Source organism: Borostomias antarcticus (assembly GCF_949987555.1).
Source record: "Borostomias antarcticus genome assembly, chromosome: 7".
NCBI classification, from domain to species: domain Eukaryota; kingdom Metazoa; phylum Chordata; class Actinopteri; order Stomiiformes; family Stomiidae; genus Borostomias; species Borostomias antarcticus.
In genome coordinates this window covers 1,562,821-1,585,828 of record NC_140240.1, presented here as the reverse complement: position 1 = coordinate 1,585,828, position 23,008 = coordinate 1,562,821, and the positions used below count along the sequence as shown (strand labels likewise).

General features: G+C 44.5%; 2 protein-coding genes across 3 annotated transcripts; both read left to right on the top strand.

Annotated features, from left to right (window-relative positions):
* The first annotated feature begins 42 nt into the window (after nucleotides 1-42).
* On the top strand, nucleotides 43-10,577 carry mcrs1 (microspherule protein 1). 2 transcript variants are annotated; one of them, XM_084441032.1, is made up of 14 exons: nucleotides 43-183; nucleotides 994-1,162; nucleotides 1,476-1,614; nucleotides 1,791-1,955; nucleotides 2,578-2,687; nucleotides 3,377-3,485; nucleotides 3,676-3,814; nucleotides 4,642-4,717; nucleotides 4,818-4,846; nucleotides 6,031-6,123; nucleotides 6,618-6,700; nucleotides 8,070-8,157; nucleotides 8,688-8,815; nucleotides 9,198-10,577. In XM_084441032.1, the coding sequence occupies exons 2-14, from the start codon at nucleotides 996-998 to the stop codon at nucleotides 9,282-9,284; spliced, it is 1,413 nt and encodes a 470-aa protein (XP_084297158.1). In that variant the 5' UTR covers nucleotides 43-183; nucleotides 994-995; the 3' UTR covers nucleotides 9,285-10,577. The 2 variants fall into 2 exon arrangements, with proteins under 2 accessions (XP_084297158.1, XP_084297159.1); XM_084441033.1 differs by lacking the exons at nucleotides 43-183; nucleotides 994-1,162 and adding an exon at nucleotides 1,294-1,312.
* Nucleotides 10,578-12,386: 1,809 nt separating this feature from the next.
* On the top strand, nucleotides 12,387-22,224 carry suox (sulfite oxidase). Its single transcript, XM_084441035.1, has 5 exons — nucleotides 12,387-12,518; nucleotides 16,515-16,585; nucleotides 18,441-18,633; nucleotides 19,349-19,615; nucleotides 20,850-22,224. Exons 2-5 carry the CDS (start codon nucleotides 16,527-16,529, stop codon nucleotides 22,068-22,070), a joined length of 1,740 nt encoding a protein of 579 aa, XP_084297161.1. The 5' UTR covers nucleotides 12,387-12,518; nucleotides 16,515-16,526; the 3' UTR covers nucleotides 22,071-22,224.
* The last annotated feature ends 784 nt before the right edge of the window (nucleotides 22,225-23,008 follow it).

The window sequence follows — 23,008 nt, the reverse complement described above, 5'->3', positions numbered from 1 at the left end:
CGGAAGTACTCGGTGGTCTTGTTATTGTTAGCGGTGTGCTCGTGCTAGCTAGCGGGCTGATTCAATAACATTAGCTAGCTAGCACTAGATTCATACTGAAATATCAATTAAATCCGTTTACATTAGCTAACTCCAAGACTATTGGCTAATCTCGAGATTGCTGTTAGACAACACCGAGAAAAGGTATGAAAATGAATTGGAAAAAATAGCCGTTTATCCAGGTGGTGTTAGCTAGCACTAGCTAGTTAGCCTAGCATTAGCTGCTAGCTAAGCTAGCTGTTAGAGATGGCTACGCGATTTAGCCAGCCAGAGAGATAATTGTTTACAATATTATTGCTTTTCATGATTGATATTTGAACACAGCTAGGTAAAGATATGTTCTTGTTAGTGAAGCTAACAACGTTACGTTAGTTACGCTTGTTACGTTAGTTGCGTAAGCTAGTTAACGTTAATGCTAACCAACTATTCAGGCTAGCAGCTGCAGAGACGTTTTACCAGTCTAGAATTAGACTAAACACTGATGCTGCAAATGAACTGTAATTAAATTAAAATAAACGTATGTGCGGCATGCTATGTGTACTGACAGTTATAAAGTATCGCGATACTTTCTAGTGAGAGACAATTTTGTTTTGATAACGTCATGCGGAACAGTGTGTGTGTGTGTGTGTGGGTGTGTGTGTGTGTGGGTGTGTGTGGGTGTGTGTGTGTGTGTGTGTGTGTGTGTGTGTGTGTGTGTGTGTGTGTTTGTGTTAACAGACTGTGTGTGTGTGTGTGTGTGTGTTTGTGTTAACAGACTGTGTGTGTGTGTGTGTGTGTGTGTGTGTGTGTGTGTTTGTGTTAACAGACTGTGTGTGTGTGTGTTTGTGTTAACAGACTGTGTGTGTGTGTGTTTGTGTTAACAGACTGTGTGTGTGTGTGTGTGTGTGTGTTTGTGTTAACAGACTGTGTGTGTGTGTGTTTGTGTTAACAGACTGTGTGTGTTTGTGTTAACAGACATGCAGGCAGGTTCTGTCTCTGCGCCTGGGGTTCCACAGACTGGAGCAGCTGGAACACAGAGTCGATCAGAGGACGAGGAGTCCATGGGGGTGAAAGATTTGAAAAGAACAGCAACACAAGCTTTTGTCGGTGGAGGGGGTGTTCCCAAACGCAGGAGTTCCTCTAGGTTTGTTCCCAAACGCAGGAGTTCCTCTAGGTTTGTTCCCAAACGCAGGAGTTCCTCTAGGTTTGTTCCCAAGCGCAGGAGTTCCTCTAGGTTTGTTCCCAAGCGCAGGAGTTCCTCTAGGTTTGTTCCCAAACGCAGGAGTTCCTCTAGGTTTGCTGCTGCTGTCTGTTTTTCTATGTCATAATATACTTGTACTTGAATACACATGCTTTCATTATCTCTCAAAGATGATCCTACTGTTATTAAGCATAAAATGGGACTTCGCTGGATGTTAGAGGTTATCAGATGTAATCTATCTCTTTTCTGCTCCCAGGTCAATCAAGAGAAAGAAGTTTGATGACGAGTTAGTGGAGAGCAGCCTGGCAAAGTCCTCCACGAGGATGAAGGGCCCGCCTGTCATAGAGCCAATCCGCTGCTCCGGGAGTGAACCTTCATCCAATGAGAAGAAAAAGGTACCAGTGAGCTGGTGAGCCAGGTGGATGAGAAACGAGGCAGAGAGTTTAAACGTTTAGAGTTTCTCTTGATCGCTTGAACGGATAGATTACAATGTTGTTCAGTGTCCTCCTGGCTGCCTGAGAGTGATTTCCATGAGCCTCATTGAGCCTTTTTCATGGTTGCCTGTGGTGAGGTGTCCAAGTCCAGCAGCACTCTGACGCCGCCCCTCACCATGGTGATCACCCCCCCAGCCATCACCAAGAGGCTGAAGAAGAGCAAGCAGCCTCTGCAGATCACTAAGGACCTGGGCCGCTGGAAACCCACAGACGACCTGCTGCTCATCAACGCTGTGCTACAGGTGACTGGCCAAGGGGGAATGAATGTGAACGTGTGAATGTGAATGTTGGTGGTGGTCGGAGGGGCCGTAGGCGCTGATTGGCAGCCACGCTTCTGTCAGTCTGCCCCAGGGCAGCTGTGGCTACAGATGTATCTTACCACCACCGGGATGACTGTGTCTGAATGAATACTGGACTCTGTAAAGCGCTCTGGGTATCATGAAGGGCGCTATATAAATCCAACTTGATTAATTGATTGATTGATTGATTGATTGAGAATAAGCAGCGCAGGGTTTTTCACAGGACTGGAGTGTAGCCATGGAGTGAGGGGAGGGGGGGGGGGTTGACAAGGCAAGAAGTGTGATCTAGCTAGCTAGCTTCAGCTTGCATCGCCTGTTGCTAGCTACCATAAGTCAAATGAGACAAGCAGTTAGCGTAGTAAGCTCCGCCTCCGTTACAGCTAGGTCTGTATGGGAAACGCAGGTAATTATAACTCTAGAAATGGCACTGAGCTGTGTATGATTGACTTCGATTATGACTTATTCGAAGGTGTCGTTTGTCCAGTTTGACATTGCACTGTTGTAAGCAGTTTTGATTTACTGTGTGTGTGTGTGTGTGTGTGTGTGTGTGTGTGTGTGTGTCCAGACCACAGACCTGACCTCAGTCCACCTGGGGGTGAAGTTCAGCTGTCGTTTCACCCTGAGGGAGATCCAGGAGCGGTGGTACGCTCTCCTCTACGATCCCGTCATCTCAAAGTAAGAGCGCCTGTTCTACCGCTCCACTCTCTCGTCCCCCCTTTTCTGTCTCTGTCTGTCCATCCGTCTGTCTGCCTCTCCCTAGTCTTAACAGTCCTAAGTCTGGACCCTAATCCTCCTGCTAAACACCACCAAGGTCATGTGGTTCGGTAGGAAGGGTTCTGTACCCCTTCCACCCTGAGATACCCTGGACAGGGCTATCCTGGACCAGGTCACTGAATATATGACCTGGTACCTGGCTAGACAGCACTTTGACCTTCTCACCATATCAGCAGGTTACAGTCTAAGATCAAAACCAAACGTGGCTTTTTGTACAGAATGCGCTCCACCTTCACTCCTTCACATACCTTTTTAATATTGCTTTTATCACATAACTTTACTTGTATTAATATCTTAAAAGTGTTCTTTATTTTTATTCTCTGTTTTTCATTTTTTATGCTATTTTATATTATTTGTTTCTTTTAAATCAGTTCTCACTGTGTTTACATGATTTAAATTAACGTTGAGCCCCCCCCCACACACACACACACACACACATGTCCGTTTTGCCTTTTGCCTGGCCACTCACGTAAAATAAGAATTTGTTCTTAACGGCTTACCTGGTTAAATAAAAACGATCACAAAAGCAATCATCACATGTGAAGGTGCTCAGCGCTTGGTCACTCAGCCTCCACTGTCTCCATGTTCAGACTGTCATGGCAGGCGATGCGCCAGCTCCATCCAGAGGCCATTTCTGCCATCCAGAGCAAGGCTCTCTTCAGTCAGGCGGAGGAGGTGCTGCTGGCAAAGATTGGCTCAGTGAGTGAATGAAATCTAATATGTTTGTGCACTTTTGGAAAACCTTTAGCGGTCAATCACCAGTCTTTACCCAATGCAAAAGCTAATTATGCTCACTAAGCATTCATTAGGCAAGTGTTTGTGTAAACTACCTCGTGTCAGTTTCTATGTTTGAGTTAGTTAACAATTGTATTGTTGTTTATTTGAACAGACCAGTCAGCCCAAACTGGAGGTGTTCCAGGAGCTGCTGAGTAAGCACCCTGGCGTGTTCTACCCCTCCCGCACACCCAAGAGCCTGCTGGTGCACTGGCAGCTGCTCCGACAGTACTACCTGCTGGAGGACCAGAGCGGTGAGGAGCCCTCACTCACCTGGCTGCCATGATGAGAAGCTCAACCTGTTTAGAATTGGGGGGCCAAGCAGCGAAGCACCCTAAGCGATTCTATGTTTTCTTCTTCTTCTTATTCTTCCGCAATGGGAGTCGATGGCAGCCCATAGAACCATATGGTAAAGAGTTGTGAAATTTGGCATACTCATTCAGTACAGTGCCATGACCCTCCTGACCAAGTCTCATGTCCACACCTCAAACCCTCTAGCGCCACCAACGTGTCAAGGTTGGAGGTGCGTTTGTGCACGCAACTTTTGACCTGTAAGCCTGATATTCAAAAACGATTCCTTGGCTCAAGCCGAGTTCAACGCACCCTATGACATCATTGTCCGCCATATTGGATTTCCCGCCATTTTGGATTTAGTGAAAAACACTTAAAATGTATCTCCTCCTAGGAATTTCGACCAATCTGCATGTCCCTCAATTTACACAATCTAGGGACCAATATCTAAAGATCTAATTCGGCAAAAGTTTGAAAAGTCAAAAGTCAGAGATACGGCGAGTCAATGAAGATTGCAGAGGGTGTGGCTTTTCACATAAAGGTGTGTAACTTCTGAACGGTTCGACCAGACATCACCATATGTTGTTTGCCTATCAACACCCATGGAAAGAGGGTACACCTCCGTTACTGGGCTGATCAAACAAAATGGGGGCGCTATAGCTCTATAACTATAGCCTATTTGTCTTTGATTCCCTGCTTGGCCCCCATATCGCTGCTTGCAGCTATATTTTAATGTTGAGTTCTTCCTTAAACCTACCATTAGTGAGTTTCTGTCCGTAATGTGTTGCAGTCCAACCTCTCCCCAAAGGCGACCAGGTCCTCAATTTCTCTGATGCTGAACAGATGGTCGACGATGCAAAGCTAAAGTAAGCCAGCCGCTCTACATTCTGAGTACAGTTCAGTGAGATAGATATGACCTTCACAGACCTTCCTGTGTCTGACCTTCTGGTGTGTGTCCTGACCTAGGGAGAGCAGAGACGAGGTCCTGGAGCACGGTGAGTGACCCAGACCTGAGAACTGCTGCTGTGTGTAGCCGTGTGTGTGTGTTGTGTGAATATCACCTCCTGTGTGTGTGTAGCCATGTGTGTTGTGTGAATATGACCTTCTTTGTGTGTGTGTAGCCGTGTGTGTGTGTTGTGTGAATATCACCTCCTGTTGTGTGTGTAGCCATGTGTGTGTGTTTGAATATCACCTCCTGTGTGTGTGTAGCCGTGTGTGTATGTTGTGTGAATATGACCTCCTTTGTGTGTGTAGCCGTGTGTGTGTGTTGTGTGAATACAACCTCCTTTGTGTCCGTAGCCGTGTGTGGGTTGTGTGAATATGACCTGTGTGTGTGTGTAGCTGAGCGATGTGTGTGTTGTGTGAGTTCGATGACCTGTGTGTGTGTAGCCGTGTGTGTTGTGTGAATATGACGGCCTGTGTGTGTGTAGCCGTGTGTGTGTGTGTTGTGTGAATACGACCTCCTGTGTGTATATGTTGTGTGTGTGTAGCCGTGTGTGTATGTTGTGTGTAGTCGTGTGTTTCTGTTGTGTGTGTGTACCCGTGTGTATGTGTTATGTGAATATGACCTCCTGTGTGTGTAGCCGAGGTACAACGAAATTAAAATAGGCTCAACTTTGGTGCGCAGGACAACATACAACAATACAAACACATCACACAATAGTAAGAACATGACCTGTGTGTGTGTAGCTATGTGTGTGTATTGTGTGAATATGACCTCCTGTGTGTATGTAGCCGTGTGTATTGTGTGAATATGACCTCCTGTGTGTGTAGCCGAGGTACAACGAAATTAAAATAGGCTCAACTTTGGTGCGCAGGACAACATACAACAATACAAACACATCACACAATAGTAAGAAAATGACCTGTGTGTGTGTAGCTATGTGTGTGTATTGTGTGAATATGACCTCCTGTGTGTATGTAGCCGTGTGTATTGTGTGAATATGACCTCCCGTGTGTGTATGTTGTTTGAATATGACCGTGTGTGTGTGTGTGTTGTGTGAATATGACCTCCTGTGTGTATGTAGCCGTTCGTGTTGTGCGAATATGACCTCCCGTGTGTGTATGTTGTTTGAATATGACCGTGTGTGTGTGTGTGTGTGTGTGTGTGTGTGTGTGTGTGTGTGTGTGTGTGTGTGTGTGTGATGTGAATACGACCTCCCTTGTTGAATCTCCTCAGAGCTGATGATCTCTGACCGGCACCAGAAGAGGGAGATCCGTCAGCTGGAGCAGGAGCTGCCGCGCTGGCAGGTTCTGGTGGACAGCATCACTGGTGAGAGCACTGAGGGTCACATCTCTGTTAAAGTCGCACTGAAACGGACGTTTGAGATCATCTAACTTCCGTAGTTTGACGTATTTCCGACGCAAACAAGCTATGAGGGTAGGACATGCGTTTAGAGGAATTTAATTGGAACATTGACAAGTGGACGGGTTTTAAGAACTTTAGACAGATTCGATAGAAGGAGAGCGTTGATTGACGGGTGGATGTCGTGAGATTATTGGCCTAAAATCGAAGGTACCTGTTGTCGTCAATGCACGTGACCTACCGTTTTCCAGGAAGTAAGAAATTATATACTTTTATATAAGATTACAACAAAAGTAGAATTTTGTAAAAAAAAATTGGCATACATCGTTGAATAGGTGAACACTATGACCAATTATGTGAACCAAAATGGGACAGAATGCTTTTTTTCATTTCAGTGCGACTTTAAACTATGTGCCTTTTTAAGAGTTTAATGTTTGTTTGTTTGTTGGTTTCTTTCTCAGGGATGAACTCTCCAGACTTTGACAACCAGACACTGGCAGCACTCCGAGGCCGCATGGTCCGGTACCTTATGAGGTCACGAGAGGTCAGCAGTGAGGCTTTCATGACCTGCACCCATACATACAGATGCCGTATTGTTAAATTAATGTTCTCCTCCTAAGTGTTGTGCGACATTGGCTATCTTAGCCTTATCTTAGCTGGTATCTCTATGGAGTATGGCTATCTTAGCTGGTGTATGGCTATCTTAGCTGGTATCTCTATGGAGTATGGCTATCTTAGCTGGTATCTCTATGGAGTAAGGCTATCTTAGCTGGTATCTCTATGGAGTAAGGCTATCTTAGCTGGTATCTCTATGGAGTAAGGCTATCTTAGCTGGTATCACTATGGAGTAAGGCTATCTTAGCTGGTATCTCTATGGAGTATGGCTATCTTAGCTGGTATCTCTATGGAGTAAGGCTATCTTAGCTGGTATCTCTATGGAGTAAGGCTATCTTAGCTGGTATCTCTATGGAGTAAGGCTATCTTAGCTGGTATCACTATGGAGTAAGGCTATCTTAGCTGGTATCTCTATGGAGTATGGCTATCTTAGCTGGTATCTCTATGGAGTATGGCTATCTTAGCTGGTATCTCTATGGAGTAAGGCTATCTTAGCTGGTATCTCTATGGAGTAAGGCTATCTTAGCTGGTATCTAAGGAGTAAGGCTATCTTAGCTGGTATCTAAGGAGTAAGGCTATCTTAGCTGGTATCTCTATGGAGTAAGGCTATCTTAGCTGGTATCTAAGGAGTAAGGCTATCTTAGCTGGTATCTCTATGGAGTATGGCTATCTTAGCTGGTATCTCTATGGAGTAAGGCTACTGGTTACTCTCTATGGAGTAAGGTTACTGTGGTGCAGTCATTTACAGGCTTTTCCATAGTATTTTGGCAGAGAATATGAAACTGGCATCACCTAAGTTTGAACATTGTGGTCAGAGTTGTTTTCCAGAGGAATCTATCTAAAACAGGGCTGCCAATTTAATGTGTTAATTATTTTTATTAATCACTTTTAAGGGCTTAATGGAAGCATTGCAAATTACATCCAATGCAGCTACAAGCCGCCATCAAGAGGCACAATAGTTTCAAAAGTCCAGGGACGTATTGGTGCAAGCTGAATTATGTTGCTCTGATTGATTGATTGATTGATTGATAGCCTGACACAAGATATTGCAAATAATAATTGAATAAAACAATATATTGGCTTCTAAAGCCACCTTTTGTAATGTAATGTTTTACTCGTCTACCACAATCATGTAATGTCTTTTAATTGAAATATCTTCATTTGGGGGCATTTCCTTGCAAAAAATGATATATGCAATTCATTGACGTGATTCTCATGTCCTGGTCCAATGATAGTTTGCTCACACGGTTTCTTTACAAACACTTTAATAAGACGCTTATCTGCCTCTCCTCTGTCAGATCACCCTGGGCAGGGCCACCAAAGACCAGCAGATAGATGTGGATCTCTCTCTGGAGGGACCGGCCTGGAAGATATCCAGGAAACAAGGTGGTCACTCTCCTATATTGATCCTAACCTACCCTATTATAGGCTTGTTATATTGATCCTAACCCTACCCTATTATAGGCTTGTTATATTGATCCTAACTCTACCCTAGTAGGCTTGTTATATTGATCCTAACCCTACCCTATTATAGGCTTGTTATATTGATCCTAACCCTACCCTATTATAGGCTTGTTATATTGATCCTAACCCTACCCTATTATAGGCTTGTTATATTGATCCTAACCCTACCCTATTATAGGCTTGTTATATTGATCCTAACCCTACCCTATTATAGGCTTGTTATATTGATCCTAACCCTACCCTATTATAGGCTTGTTATATTGATCCTAACCCTAACCCTACCCTACTATAGGCTTGTTATATTGATCCTAACCCTAACCTTACCCTATTAGTTCCCCATGAAACCACCAGTGAAGAGACATGCGTATTTACATGCATGCATACTGTACATAATGTGAAGCTCACCTTACAGCACCTGTTCTAAATGTCAACGTTTGGATGTTTTTTTGCAGGGATCATTAAGCTGAAGAACAATGGGGACTTCTTCATCGCCAACGAGGGCCGCAGACCCATATACATAGATGGCAGACCAGTCTTGTCTGGCAACAAGTGGAAACTCAACAACAACTCAGTAGTGGAGGTATGTGGAGCGAGCGTTATAATGGTCTTGTGAAGGGATATGACTGCTAATATAGGGGCGGCTGTAGCTCAGTTGGTAGAGCGGGTCGTTCAGTGATCGAAGGGTCAGTGGTTCGAATCCCAGCTCCAACTGTCCACATGTCGAAGTGTCCTTGAGCAAGACTCCTAACCCCAAATTGCTCCCAATGAGCAGGTTAGCACCTTGCATGGCAGCTACCGCCATTGGTGTGTGAATGTGTGTGTGAATGGGTGAATGAGAGGCCATTGTAAAACGCTTTGAGTGCCGCTAAGGTGGAAAAGCGCTATATAAGTGCAGTCCATTTACCATTTAATAAGAAAACGTGTAATTTCTCGAGGTGTGATGGACATTTCTGTCTCCTCAGATTGCAGGACTTCGATTTGTGTTCCTCATCAACCAGGAGCTGATCTCTCTCATCAAAGCAGAAGCAGCCAAGATGAGCCAGCAGTGAGAGTGTGGGGTCTCAACAGCATCTGTGTCCAGCAGCTATTCTGTATGGAGCAACCACATTGGCCTTTCTGGCACAGCCTGTGTGCCAACAGCCACCAGACAGACATTGGCCCTCAGACCTGACAATAAATCAGCTGTTGTGGCCGTGGTCATATCGGGGTAAATGATCAGGATACGAGTTTGCGCAGACACAGAATCAACAGTTTGAAACGTTGGTTTACCTGTGTTGCAACTCTGCCGGGTGTATGTGGAGTCTTTGGGTAATGCCATCTATACAACCCTCACTGACACTCATAATAGGACTGGATCACCAATGGTTGGTTCACTGTAATCGAACTGGATCACCATGGTTGGTGTTCTTTTCATCTTTAGACTGGGATTCATGAGGAGGGTTCTATGGTGCCTGCATTAGTTTGGGACCTCATTCCGTTTCAGTAGTTGTATATACCTCATATGTGAACCATGTGTTTATTGTAACATGCCATGTTTGTTTGAGTCTTTTTACTGGCCCTAATTGGTTAATTGGTTTAAGTGTTAAGTGTTCAATAAACTAACTGATGACATCCCATAGTTTCCTACCCTCGTGGGACCATCATGAACTCGGAGATCAGTAAAGTGCTGCCTCCCTACAATATACTTGCACCAATTATAGAATAGAAAGTTTATTTGCCATGTGTAAAAAGTACGGGTACAGATACATTGGAATTATTGTCCTCCCATCCTCATCTACTTATCCCATCCGATCATGGATGACGATGTCTGTGTCCCTGATGTAGGCAGTGCGATTAGATAATGTTCAAGTATACAGGTGCATCTCAAAAAAGTAGAATATCATGGATTCATTCATCAAGTTAATTATTTTCTTGTCATTTCATGCAAAAAGTGAAAGATATATTCTAGATTGATTCCACATAAAGTGAAATATGTCTTTTTTTTATTACAGCTTAAAGCTCATGAAAATCAAAAAAACAGTATCTCAAAATAGAATATTACATAAGACCAATCAAAAAAGGATTTATAATAAAGAAATGTCGACCTTCTGTAAAGCCCCAACAATGCACACAAGCTTGAGGCCGCTATCAAAGCAACATGGGCTACATCAGAACAACACCTCAGCAGTGCCACAGGCGGATCGCCTCCATGCCACACTGCATTGATGCAGTTATTCCTGCAAAAGGAGCCCTGACCAAGTATTGAGTGATAAATTAACAAACTTCTCAGAAGGTCAACATTTCTGTTTCATGCAGTGCATCCGGAAAGTATTCATATCCCTTCACTTTTTCCACAGTTTATGTTACAGCCTTATTCCAAAATTGATTAAATTCATTTTTTTAATCAAAATTCTACAACCAATACCCCATAATGACAAAGTGAAAAAAATGTTTTTAATTTTTGCAAATTTATTAAAAATAAAACATTCAAATATCAAATGTGCATATGTATTCACTCCCTTTACTCAATACTTTGTTGAAGCACATTTGGCAGCAATTACAGCCTCAAGTCTTCTTGAGTATGATGCTAGCTTATCACACCTATTTTTAGGCAGTTTCTCCCATTCTTTCTTTGCAGATCCTCTCAAGCTCCATCAGGTTGGATGGGGAGCATCAGTGCACAGCCATTTTCAGATCTCTCCAGAGATGTTCAATCAGGTTCACGTCTGGGCTCTGGCTGGGCCTCTCAAGGACATTCACAGACTTGTCCCGAAGCCACACTTTTCTTATCTTGGCTGTGTGCTTAGGGTTGTTGTCCTGTTGGAAGGTAAACTTTCGTGCCAGTCTGAGGACCAGAGGAGCAGGTTTTCATCAAGGATCTCTCTGTACATTACTGCGTTCATCTTTCCCTTTGCTTTCAAGACTGCCAGAGTCACCCCACTCCTGAAGTAACCATCTCTCGACCCCTCTGATGTCAAAACCTACAGACCGGTTTCCCTTCTATCGTTTCTATCTAAAACACTTGAATGTGCTTGAATCTTTAACCAACTAGAACGACCTCCTAGACCCCCACCAGTCCGGGTTCAAGGCTGGCCACTCGACAGAGACCGCCCTCCTTGCAGTGATGCAGTCACCCTTTTATACTATCTATTAGTGTAAAATAAACACACAGCAATGTAAAATATTAACATTTATTCAAAACGAAGCATCATTCCCTCAATTCCGCCAAGAAAAATAGTTCCCCTAACAAAAGGGTTGCCAAGCAACAACAACAACTACAATGCATTGGATCAAACGGGAGGCGCATTAATACTGAAAATGGAATGATATGTGGTCCCAGGTGTGTGTTACAAAGTATTTTAACACGGCTTCCAGCCAATCAGAATCAAAAACCAGAACTAACCGTTGTATAAAAAGTATTACCAATTGCTTAATTCTACAACGGAGAATTTGGATACTTGATTCTGATTGGCTAGCAGCAATGGTAAAATACTCTGTAACCCACGGCTGCGACCGCATAACAATTAGTATTAATGCGCCGTCAATCTCATTGACGAGGCCATTGATAAAATCAAGCGGTAGTTTATGCTTCAACATCACAATCTCGTTAAACCACGAGTCAGACCGGGAGGGGGTCTACTACCACCTTTTTCTACTACCACTTTTTAATCTTGATTTAATCCCGATTTGAACCTCTTTTTTTTTTTTTTAAGGTGGACCAGATAATTCCAAACGGGTTCTGAGAAACGGGTTCTAACTTTAGCCTTGTTCAAATCGGGACGTCTGGTCGCCATAAGATAAGGCCTCCTCTGAGCATCTCACAGGTTGTTATCATGTGATTAAAACCTATTGAGATAAGCCTGTCTTTGTGGTACTTTATCTCAAGTTAAATATTACCTAATGTAGTATAAGTGTAAGTTAGGCTACTGCTACTGTATGGTGTCTTCAGTAGGCTACTGCATATGCATGGTGCCTTTTCCTCAATGGAAATCTGACTCCAAAAAGCATCATGATAATATTTAATAATAAATAACAATAATAATCCAGTTTGATTTCCAAAACATGGTTTGCACACTGCTGCGTAACATTTGTAACCAACAAAGAGGACTATTTGTATCCTAGGCAGAGGAGTTGTTTTCGTGCTGACGTAATGCACCCTACGTGGGTGCAGAGCTATCTCTGTCACACGCCGGCTGTTTACGTTACATAGAGAGAAGAGCTCCATCCCGTATCTGTCATGCAAGGAGGTTGTAAGCGACATCTCCGGAATTAAAAGTATATTAAGAGAAATACACTAAACTAAGGTGAGTATTGCACATCTCATCGTGCCAATGCACATCATTAACGAGCTTAGCTTGCTAGACTAGCGTGGTGTGACAGACGAGCTGGGCTCATGTAGATCGTAGCCATAGAAAGCTGGATAAATGAGTTGGAGATTGTGGTGCCACGAGTTTTGAGATCTGCTCGTTTGTTTTGCTAAAGTTTTAGCTGGCTTTTTACTAGCTTTCAACGTTTGACTAACTTTTTCCACACGTGGCACAGGTCCTGTCTCATATTCATGCTGAACTAATGTGGGCTTCTGTCAGAAACAGTGACTTTTGGGGAAACCCAAAAGTCTTAGTCATGATTGGTTCATTTGCCAAAGTCATGCTATCTGTTTCTGACAGAAGCATTCGTTGGTCTAGTTAAGCACCAGCTAATGAGGAATAAACCTAGCAACCTATGTTGTGACAGGCTCAGATCATCTATCGACAATTCATTTACGAAACTGAAGGAAAAAAAGTCATTTTCAGAGGTAAGAGAGCATAAGCAGTCCCCCTAAACCTTCAATCCCTGAACCATCACAGACTTATTGATTCACCTGTTAAAGTGTTTGAGTGCGAGAGGCTGCAAGTGGTCTAAATGGAATTTAAAAAGGGATGAGACATCACGTTATGCTGACGCCAAAACATTTCTTACTATTGTGGGTTTGGGGCTTTTTATTTTACGTTATGTTTTTCTTGTAGGCCTACCTGTAAATTAGTTTTGGACATAGTCAAATCCTCTTTACATTATCACAACCCTCTGTGTTACCCTCAAAACATTTGTCAAATCAAACTTTATTTGTATAGTGCATTTCATACCCAGAGGCAACACAATGCGCTTTACAGAGAGCAATAGGGGGTTGGGTCTATATATTCCAGAGGGAAGTAAAAAAACAGTTTCCCCCTGGGCCAGAAAGGTGAGCTTTAAAAATTCTTCCCTGACCTCTCTCTACGAGACGAGCAAGCTCCTGTAAAATGTTTGTCTATTGGCTAAGAACATTTACAGAGCAATAAACATGGGCTATATACTTAATAAAAGAGACATGACTAACTGTCATGCAAATAGTTACAGAGAAGTTGCCTACATGGTAGGCCATTATGTGTTAGCTGTCCTGTAGTCTGTAATATGATATTTAAGTGAATCATATAACAAAGCACAGTAAGCACTTTCCAAAAAGTATTTACTCAAGAATGACAACACGCATTTCTGCACCTCACAACTCTTTCTGGGGCGGCTGTGGTTCGTACTACTACTACTACTACGTAGGGTTGGCGGTTCGAATCCTGTCCACATGTCGAAGTGTCCTTGGGCAAGACATTGAACCCCCAAATTGCTCCCAATGAGCAGGTTAGCACCTTGCATGGCAGCTGCCGCCATTGTTGTGTGAATGTGTATGTGAATGGGTGAATGAGAGGCCATTTTAAAGCACTTTGGATAAGTGTAGTCTATTTGCCATTTACCATCTTTCCATATTCATGTTGGAAATCTCAATTCAAAGAAGACTTCACTGAGATGGATGATTAATGTCATGCAGCTTTTAACTGAGGAATCATATGATTTATGGCAACAGAAATCGATGTAATTTAGAACCATAGCCTACATATTTTCAAACAAATCAAATTATACAAACCCATAAGGTTGATAACCAATACATAAAAATATTGAAACCAAAATGATTATAAAGCTACTTGTGCAGATAAGCAAGTCCTCTCATGCACTTGACGATTTGACAATGAGACAGCCCTAAGCCCTCGCACTTAGCGGAAACCTCCGTCAAAGTCTGTCAGTCCGTAAGGGTGGACATTGGGACTGGGCCTAACTTTGAAGTCCCTTAATCTTTAACAGCCTCCTGCCTGCTGCAGGTTCACGCCCCGTGTTTTTACTTGTTGGCCCCTGATTGGTCAATTGAGGAGGAGTTGAAGGGGGTTTGGAAATCCAATTGGTTCCTAGAGAGGCAACATTTGTGGGCAAAGTTGCACTGAGCCACAGTGTTGGATATAGTGGGAATACCTTCATGTGTTGCAATACTTTTTATATGCATATCTGTTTTCTACACAGTCCCATGGGTTTAACACCTATAGTGGTTCACCCTCACATTGAGTTTCCATAAGGTTTTTGCTCTAAATATTTTTCTCAATGCAACACTCTGATCTGATGGGTTTGTCAAGCATGTCATGATGCTTTAAAATGTTCAACAGGATAATAAGGATGCTTTTCAGCAGAACGGGAGTAGATGGGGGTCATTGTGGGTAAACCGTGTTTACGACAAGGAACTCGTGATTCAATCACCTGGTTACACATGCTGGCCTTTACTGGCAGATAGTACAGACATGTAGGGCTGCTCGATTATGGCAAAAATCATAATCACGATTATTTTGATTGATATTGAGATCACGATTATTTAACACGATTATTCATAGAATTTTTTTTAATCAAAGGTTTTAACATTTTCTCAACATATCAAATTATACATTGACTTTGATAACAATTGATTTATTAAATGTTGACAGAGGCTTTTCTTTTTAACAATGTTCTTTGGATTAGATACATTTCTCCCATGGGAGACAAATAGTGAACCTTGACCTTGAGGTCAAGCACAGTATAGCTCTGCAGTGTAGGGTGCACTTGATTTGTGCAAAATCGTTTTATGGCGATTATTTTGTTTTAATGATCGTTGACAGCCCAAATCTTAATCTATATTAAAATCCGATTAATCGAGCAGCCCTACAGACATGTCTGTTACAGTATATCAGCTCAAATACTGACATTTCACTCACCACACAGCTTGGATACAATCACACAGTGAACATGTTATCCAACACTAATAGGTAGGGGTGTCACGATTCTCAAACCCACAATTCAATTTGATTTTCAATATTAAGTTCACTTTTCAATTTGATTTTCAATTTTTGAACAGCGCTGACGTTTCTGCTGTAGGTTGATTTTATTAAACAAACAGAACAGCATTGACGTTTATGTCATGGGCTGTTAGCAGTCTGTCTTTTCCCCATTCAAGTACAACAGTTCTTTCCACTCACTGGTTCCCTCTGAACACATTTCTCCTAGGAAAGCAGAGACCCCCTCATCTTCCCTCCCTGACTGTCTGTGTCATGTCATGGACTCTCCCAGTTGACCTACAGTACATCTCTTAGCAAAGTGTCCATTTCTATGACACCATCCCGTGCGGGGCATTCTTTCCGAAGGAATTTCCTCACATTTCCACGTCTGTTGCACCCTGCCAGGTGACCTCCTTTTCTTTAGTCACCTTCTGCCCCCTATAGTCACCTTCTGCCCCCTATAGTCACCTTCTGCCCCCTATAGTGTATAGGGCTGGGTTTAAAAAATCGATTCATCGATTCTGAATCAAATGATTCAGAATCGATTCATGAATCCCAAAATCAATCTTTTATTTAATGAATGAATGAATAAATGAAGGAATGAATAGTTCATTAATTCATTCAATGATTCATTCATTTATTCATTTTTGGAAATCGGTATCGATACCCAGCCCTAGTATTGATGTGTTGCATAACTTGGCAGTCATGCAATTAAGGTTACAGCTAAAAAAAACAGGCTTTAGTAACACTAACCGAATCGATATTGAATCAAATCGAATCGAATTGAATCGGGATAATCGATTCCGAACCTTGTGAATCGGAATCGAATCGATTCTTGAATTTCGACTCGATACCCAGCCCTAATAGTGTATCATCTCCACCTGTCCTGTAGCCTGCTAATCCGTTTTTTTCTTTATAATCTGTTTCAATTCGTCTTCACTGTCGTCATTTTACTGTTTCTCCATTGTCACTTCTGACACCACCAGGCTTTGCCTGTTAACTATAATAATGAAGAGACATACTCCAGTATAATAAAACTGTTTTTCTCAAACTAGGAAATAGTACTACTATTATTCCTCATTACAGAACAGAGGCGGGCCGCCTCTCCACGGCAGCGGTAAGGGAAACACTGATGACTGTCATCTTTATTCTCCTCAGACCACCAATGCAATGCTGCTCTACAGACCCTGTCAAGCCCTGACCAGAGCTGGTCTCCTCCAGACTCAGAGGTACGTCTCACCACAGACACGCTAACCCATTAGCCAGCTAGCACCACAGACACAGTGACCTCTCCCATTAGCCAGCTAGCACCACAGACATGGTGACCTCTCCCATTAGCCAGCTAGCACCACAGACACGGTGACTTCTCCCATTAGCCAGCTAGCACCACAGACACAGTGACCTCTCCCATTAGCCAGCTAGCACCACAGACACAGTGACCTCTCCCATTAGCCAGCTAGCACCACAGACACAGTGACCTCTCCCATTAGCCAGCTAGCACCACAGACACAGTGACCTCTCCCATTAGCCAGCTAGCACCACAGACACAGTGACCTCTCCCATTAGCCAGCTAGCACCACAGACACAGTGACCTCTCGGCCTCAGAGATTCTCATGAAACTCCTTGACCATTGTATTTCTCAAAGAAATAAATTATTTAAAAAGATTCAATTACATTATTATACAGTATTTCACTAAAGGTACAGTATGCTTTGTCCTATGATGGTTGTAATATAAGTTTAGTGGCAGACTTTAGTCCTGCCCAGTCGATTTGATTTGATTTGAAAGGTCTACATTTACAGTAACAGACAATAAAGGCTGGACTCATCCCAGATCCCATTTCCACTGAAGACTCTCAGCCGGTTAATCATTTCCAAGTAGGAGCAGTAAGGAAACTTCCTTACCTAGCAGCCTCCGGCAAGGAGATGGACCTGTTTAAGGCTGACAGCCATGTTAACATGATGAAGCTAGGCTTACAGCCATGTTAACAGGATGAAGCTAGGCTTACAGCCATGTTAACATGATGAAGCTAGGCTAACAGCCATGTTAACATGATGAAGCTAGGCTTACAGCCATGTGAACAGGATGAAGCTAGGCTTACAGACATGTTAACAGGATGAAGCTAGGCTTATAGACATGTTAACATGATGAAGCTAGGCTTACAGCCATTAACACGATGAAGCTAGGCTTACAGCCATGTTAACAGGATGAAGCTAGGCTTACAGACATGTTAACAGGATGAAGCTAGGCTGACAGCCATGTGAACAGGATGAAGCTAGGCTTAATATGATGAAGCTAGGCTTACAGACATGTTAACAGGAAGCTGAGCTGTTTACTCGACCCCTGACCTTGGATGTGGCACCCTTTTGGAAGGTATATAAGGGTAGGGCTGCACAATTAATCGTGAATTATGACCGTTTTATGATCGTGAATTATAATCGTGAATTAATCGCGATTATGACCTCCGAGATTAACTAATCGCAAAAGGCCGCAATTAATGTGATTAATAATGCTTTGAATTGAGTGTGCTAGGACATCACGGATGAATCACAGGCGCTTATGCTGTCTGACCAATCACATGCGTTCCCGCTGAGTGCGCTGTGCGCAGCAATTTCACTGAGAAGACAGATAGCAGTAGGTCAAGACAAGTGTCACGAGTACCTGCAGCCGTGAGTAGTGAAAAAATTAGAGAAAACGAGGTCAGTGAGTTAGTAGCAAGAAAGGGATCAACGTCCGTGATTTGGGAGCATTTTGATTATTATATATTAATATTATATATTAAATATTAATCACAATTATTAATTGCAGTTACCATTTTGAAGCAAATAATCGCAATTATTATCTTTTGTCATAATCGTGCAGCCCTAATATAAGGGCACTTCCCTGCCTAACCATGTTACTGCTTGTCAATTAAGTTGATTAATACAAATCTAATAGAGGATGTCTTTTGTGCTATTGAATAAGTCGTATGTGATGAGACTCATTAGTCATTCTCTTGGAGCCTAATGGTTGCACCCATGAGTCTTAGCGATAACACACTTCCTGGGTGTCAGATAAGGAAATTGTGACTTGTTGTTTCTTGCAGGTTAACTCTGCTGCAGGGTGCGGTCCATCCAGCACTGGGGTGCGCCCGCTGGCACAGCGGCCATGGGGGTCAGGGATCGGGTCAGGGGTCGGGTCAGTACCGGCGCTCCCCCAGCCTCACGTGGAGACACGCCCTGGCAGGGTTGCTGGCAGGGACAGGCGCCGTGGTGGCCTACGGCCTCCGCCACAGCCAGGTGAGGGGGCGGAGCCAATCAGAGTGGATGTTAAGATGGATAGTAGGAGGGGAGAGAAATACTGTTGCCAAAATAACAGACAATACAGGCATTGAAGGACATCGAGTACATGAGCTGTGTTCGGAATCGCTCCCTATTCACTCTGTAGTGCACTATATAGGGCGTCAGCCATTTTGTTTGTAGTGTCCGAATTCTCCACGGAATTTTCGTTCCCTATATAGTCCACTATTTATTACCCACAATTCACCTTGATTTGCAGGGAACAGCGCATGTACCCTACATTTTCTCCGTTCCCTAGGTAGTTCACTACATGGTGAACCCTATATAGGGAATAGGGAGTGAGGGAACGAGGGAGCGATTCTGAACACAGCTCTGGTGTCCAGTTTGAAGGACATCAAGGACATGGTGTCCAGTAATGTGTTTACAGTCTTTTACAGTCTCTTGTTTTCTGGTGGATGTACTACAACAATCCTCCCGCCTAAGCTTATTGTATTATATTATATTGCACTGTATTTTAGATTGCTATTCTTGCACTTTGCCTTCAGCACTAGATTATGCTCTTAGTCACTTGTTTTAGAGAGAAGATGCACTTGTGAGTTCTGGCAAGTAGTAGTACATTGGCTCTTCCTAAATGCAATTATTGTTAGTCGCTTTGGATAAAAGCGTCTGCTAAATGACTCTAATGTAATGTGATGTTTGTCTGTGTTCTCTGTAGGCTGAGCGTGCGGCCACCTCCACCACGGTGGTCCAGGACTCGCCCCTGCCCATCTACACCCAGGACCAGGTCACCAAGCACTGCTCCATGGAGGACGGCGTGTGGGTCACCTACAAGGGCAGCGTTTACGACGTCACCCAGTTTGTGTCCATGCACCCTGGCGGTGACAAGATCCTGCTGGCGGCAGGCAAGGACCTGGAGCCCTTCTGGGCGCTGTACGCCGTGCACAGCCAGAGCCATGTGCTGGACATCCTCTCAGAGTACAAGGTAGTGCTGCTGGCTACAGTACAGTGGCTACAGTTGTAGCCCCCCACCTTTTATAGAAAAAAACAACATTTTCAATCAATCAATCAATCAAAGCTTTATTTGTGTAGCGCATTTCATACCCAGAGGCAACACAATGCGCTTTACAGAGAACAAGGGAGGTGGGCATACGACCCACTCTCTACATATTCCAGAGGGAAGCAAAAAAACAGTAATCACCCGGGGGCCAGATAAGTGAGCTGTAAAAATTCTTCCCTGACCCCTCTCAACAAGGCGATGGAGCAAGCTCCAGGAGTATGTTTGTCTACCGGCTAAGAACATTTATAAAGCAGTACATTACATTAAATTACATTTTGCACTCATCTCCACCGATATCCACTCAGCTTTTTTGGTGTCCACTAGCCTGGCTTCGCGACCTTTATCACTTGAGCTCACAAGCTGTGTTTCTATCATGGAGAGAGATCACGTGATCAGGGCCACAAAGCCAGGCTAGTGGACATTGTTGGATATGTGCTATTAAAGTGCAAAAAGTGCTTTTTATATAAAAGGTGGGGGGCAGCAACTGTAGCCACCTCTGAGAAAAGGCTTTCATCTTTCGAAAAATGTCTTCACCTCGCTGAGTAATGAAATAATATTGTCTGTAGATGTGTAGATGTCCCATTGCTATAGAGAGTTTAGTATCGTCACATAGCCCCCAATTATGGTCACGAAAAACCACTGGTGCCATCATAAAATGCAAGGGCAATAGGCATTTAGGATTCGTTAATCTTGACCAATCATATGCTGAGCCAGAGTAATTCACAACCACCTGAACATTACGGAGTGGAAGTCCTTGCAATTCACAGATACATGTGGAAGCACACAACTCTGGTGTACTTATAGGGTGTACTTACCGGAGACCATTGTTATCTGTTAAAGGCACGGCTTATTCTGCTATACATTGTGCCCTCTTCCCCGAGACGGCGTTCATTTAGCCAGCAGAGCGATAGAGAGAGCGTTTAGAGGAAAAGTGAAACTGAAAAAGAATGTTTACCAACCTGTCCTGTTGGCTAAACGTTGGCTCATCATACCAATTGGCATAGTTAGAATTTTGTATTAGCCTACAAACTGATACATATGGTAAATTAAACTTTCTATTCTATTCTATTCCATAGTCCAATTGCTTGACCATAATCAGGACCATCGTGTTATCAGGCTTGTTTTGCCACCATTACTGAAAACCTTTGTCATGTTCCAGGTGGGTGAGCTGAGTGCAGTGGACCGCCAGCAGCAGCAGAGCGTGGTCTCCTCTGACCCCTACTCCAGCGACCCCGCCCGCCACCCCGCCCTGCGCGTCAACAGCCTCAAGCCGTTCAACGCCGAGCCCCCTCCCGAGATCCTCTCCGACAGCTACATCACGCCCTCCGCCATCTTCTTCAAGCGGAACCACCTGCCTGTGCCGCGCGTGGACCCGTCCTCGTACCGGCTGCAGGTGGCCGGGCTGAGCGGCGCCACGCTGACCCTCTCTCTGGACGAGCTGAAGACACGCTTCCCCAAGCACACGGTCACCGCCACCCTGCAGTGCGCCGGCAACCGCCGCTCCGAGATGAACCGTGTGAAGCAGGTGAAGGGGCTGAACTGGGGCATCGCCGCCATCAGCAACGCCACGTGGAGCGGCGCCCGGCTGAGGGACGTGCTGCTGGCGGCCGGCTACGGGCCGGAGGCGGCCCGCTGGGCGCGCCACGTGCAGTTCGAGGGGCTGGACAGCGACGTGACCGGCACCACCTACGGGGCGTCCATCCCCCTGAACAAGGCGCTGAGCGAGGAGGGCGACGTCCTGCTGGCCTACGAGATGAACGGGGCGGAGCTCCCCGCCGACCACGGCTATCCCGTCAGGGTGGTGGTGCCCGGGACCGTGGGCGCACGCAACGTCAAGTGGCTCGGCAGGATCGTGGTGAGCGAGGACGAGAGCAGCAGCCACTGGCAGCAGAACGACTACAAGGGCTTCTCCCCGGGGACCGACTGGGACACGGTGGACTTCAAGTCCGCCCCGGCCATCCAGGAACTGCCCATCCAGTCGGCCATCACCCACCCAGCAGAGGGCGCCGCGGTGGAGCGCAGCGCCGAGGAGCTGACGGTGACGGGCTACGCCTGGAGCGGCGGCGGCCGGGAGGTGGTCCGCGTCGATGTGTCGGTGGACGGGGGGAAGACGTGGCAGGTGGCCCAGCTGAGGAGCAGCGAGAAGGGTCAGGACCCGGGCCCCTCCCCGCCTCCGGGCCGAGCCTGGGCGTGGAAGCTGTGGGAGGTCACTGCCCCGCTCCCCCCCGACGCCAAGGAGCTGGAGATCGTGTGCAAGGCGGTGGACAGCAGCTACAACATGCAGCCGGACACGGTGGCGCCCATCTGGAACCTGAGAGGCGTTCTGAGTAACGCCTGGCACAGGGTGAAGGTCAACATCAGGGAAGATGAAGAGGATTGAGGAAGAGTAGGGATTCTGACTGGCTGTGATGTCATCTGAAAGAGTGCAGCAAGGCTTTTGCTGATGGCCTGTCTCTCTGCGGACTAGAGTGGTTATCCACTCAACTCGGCGCAGAAAGTGACCACACCTGAAAAAGGTCGCTCTTTGTGCGTGGGACAAAACCCTGTTATGTGCTGCGGAGAGAAAAGAAAGACTTTCTTTGTGCATGTTCAGCCAAGACATTTATGCAATGTCACTTGAGTGCTTGGAATGTATACCCAGCATACGTCCACAGAACAAGATAGGAAACGTTTTTTGAGGCCATCTATTTAATTATGCAATATTTCGCAACGTTTTCGCTTTGATTACAGAACAACGCTTGCATTTTATGACTTTGTGGCTACTGTATATGATTTGCAGAATCCAGAGAGTATTAACAAACAGCTGAAAATGTCTTAATCTGCACTAATATATTGTAGGAAAAGATCAATTCTTGGTCATAATGAGTTTTGGAGGACCAAATGTTCAGAATATATCTGTTTTAAGATGTTATTATCTGAAGCATTTAGCAACATCACTTAAATCAGTATTATTCAGCTATAATCTTTATTCCCGCTAGGTACTAAATAAATCTGTGAAATTGCATTTGAACAAATTTAATAAAATATATTTTCTCCAATTTGTTGATTTCGGTGTTCAATATGATTGACCAATGTTTCACTGTCACACTTGTGGCATCCAGCTACAGCCTTGAATGGTCAACAGCGACCTCTAGTGGTTGGAAAGAATTTTCAAGAAATTCATGCAGTTTTGCTAGTGAACTTGTTCTCAAGGAACAACCTCCAAACTGACAACTGTTCTCATCTGATGAGTTTATAGTAAACCCGAACACAAACTTAGAATAACATGGTGTCCATAGACAGTAGGTTATGTTTACAAGAACATACTGTCCACAGAGC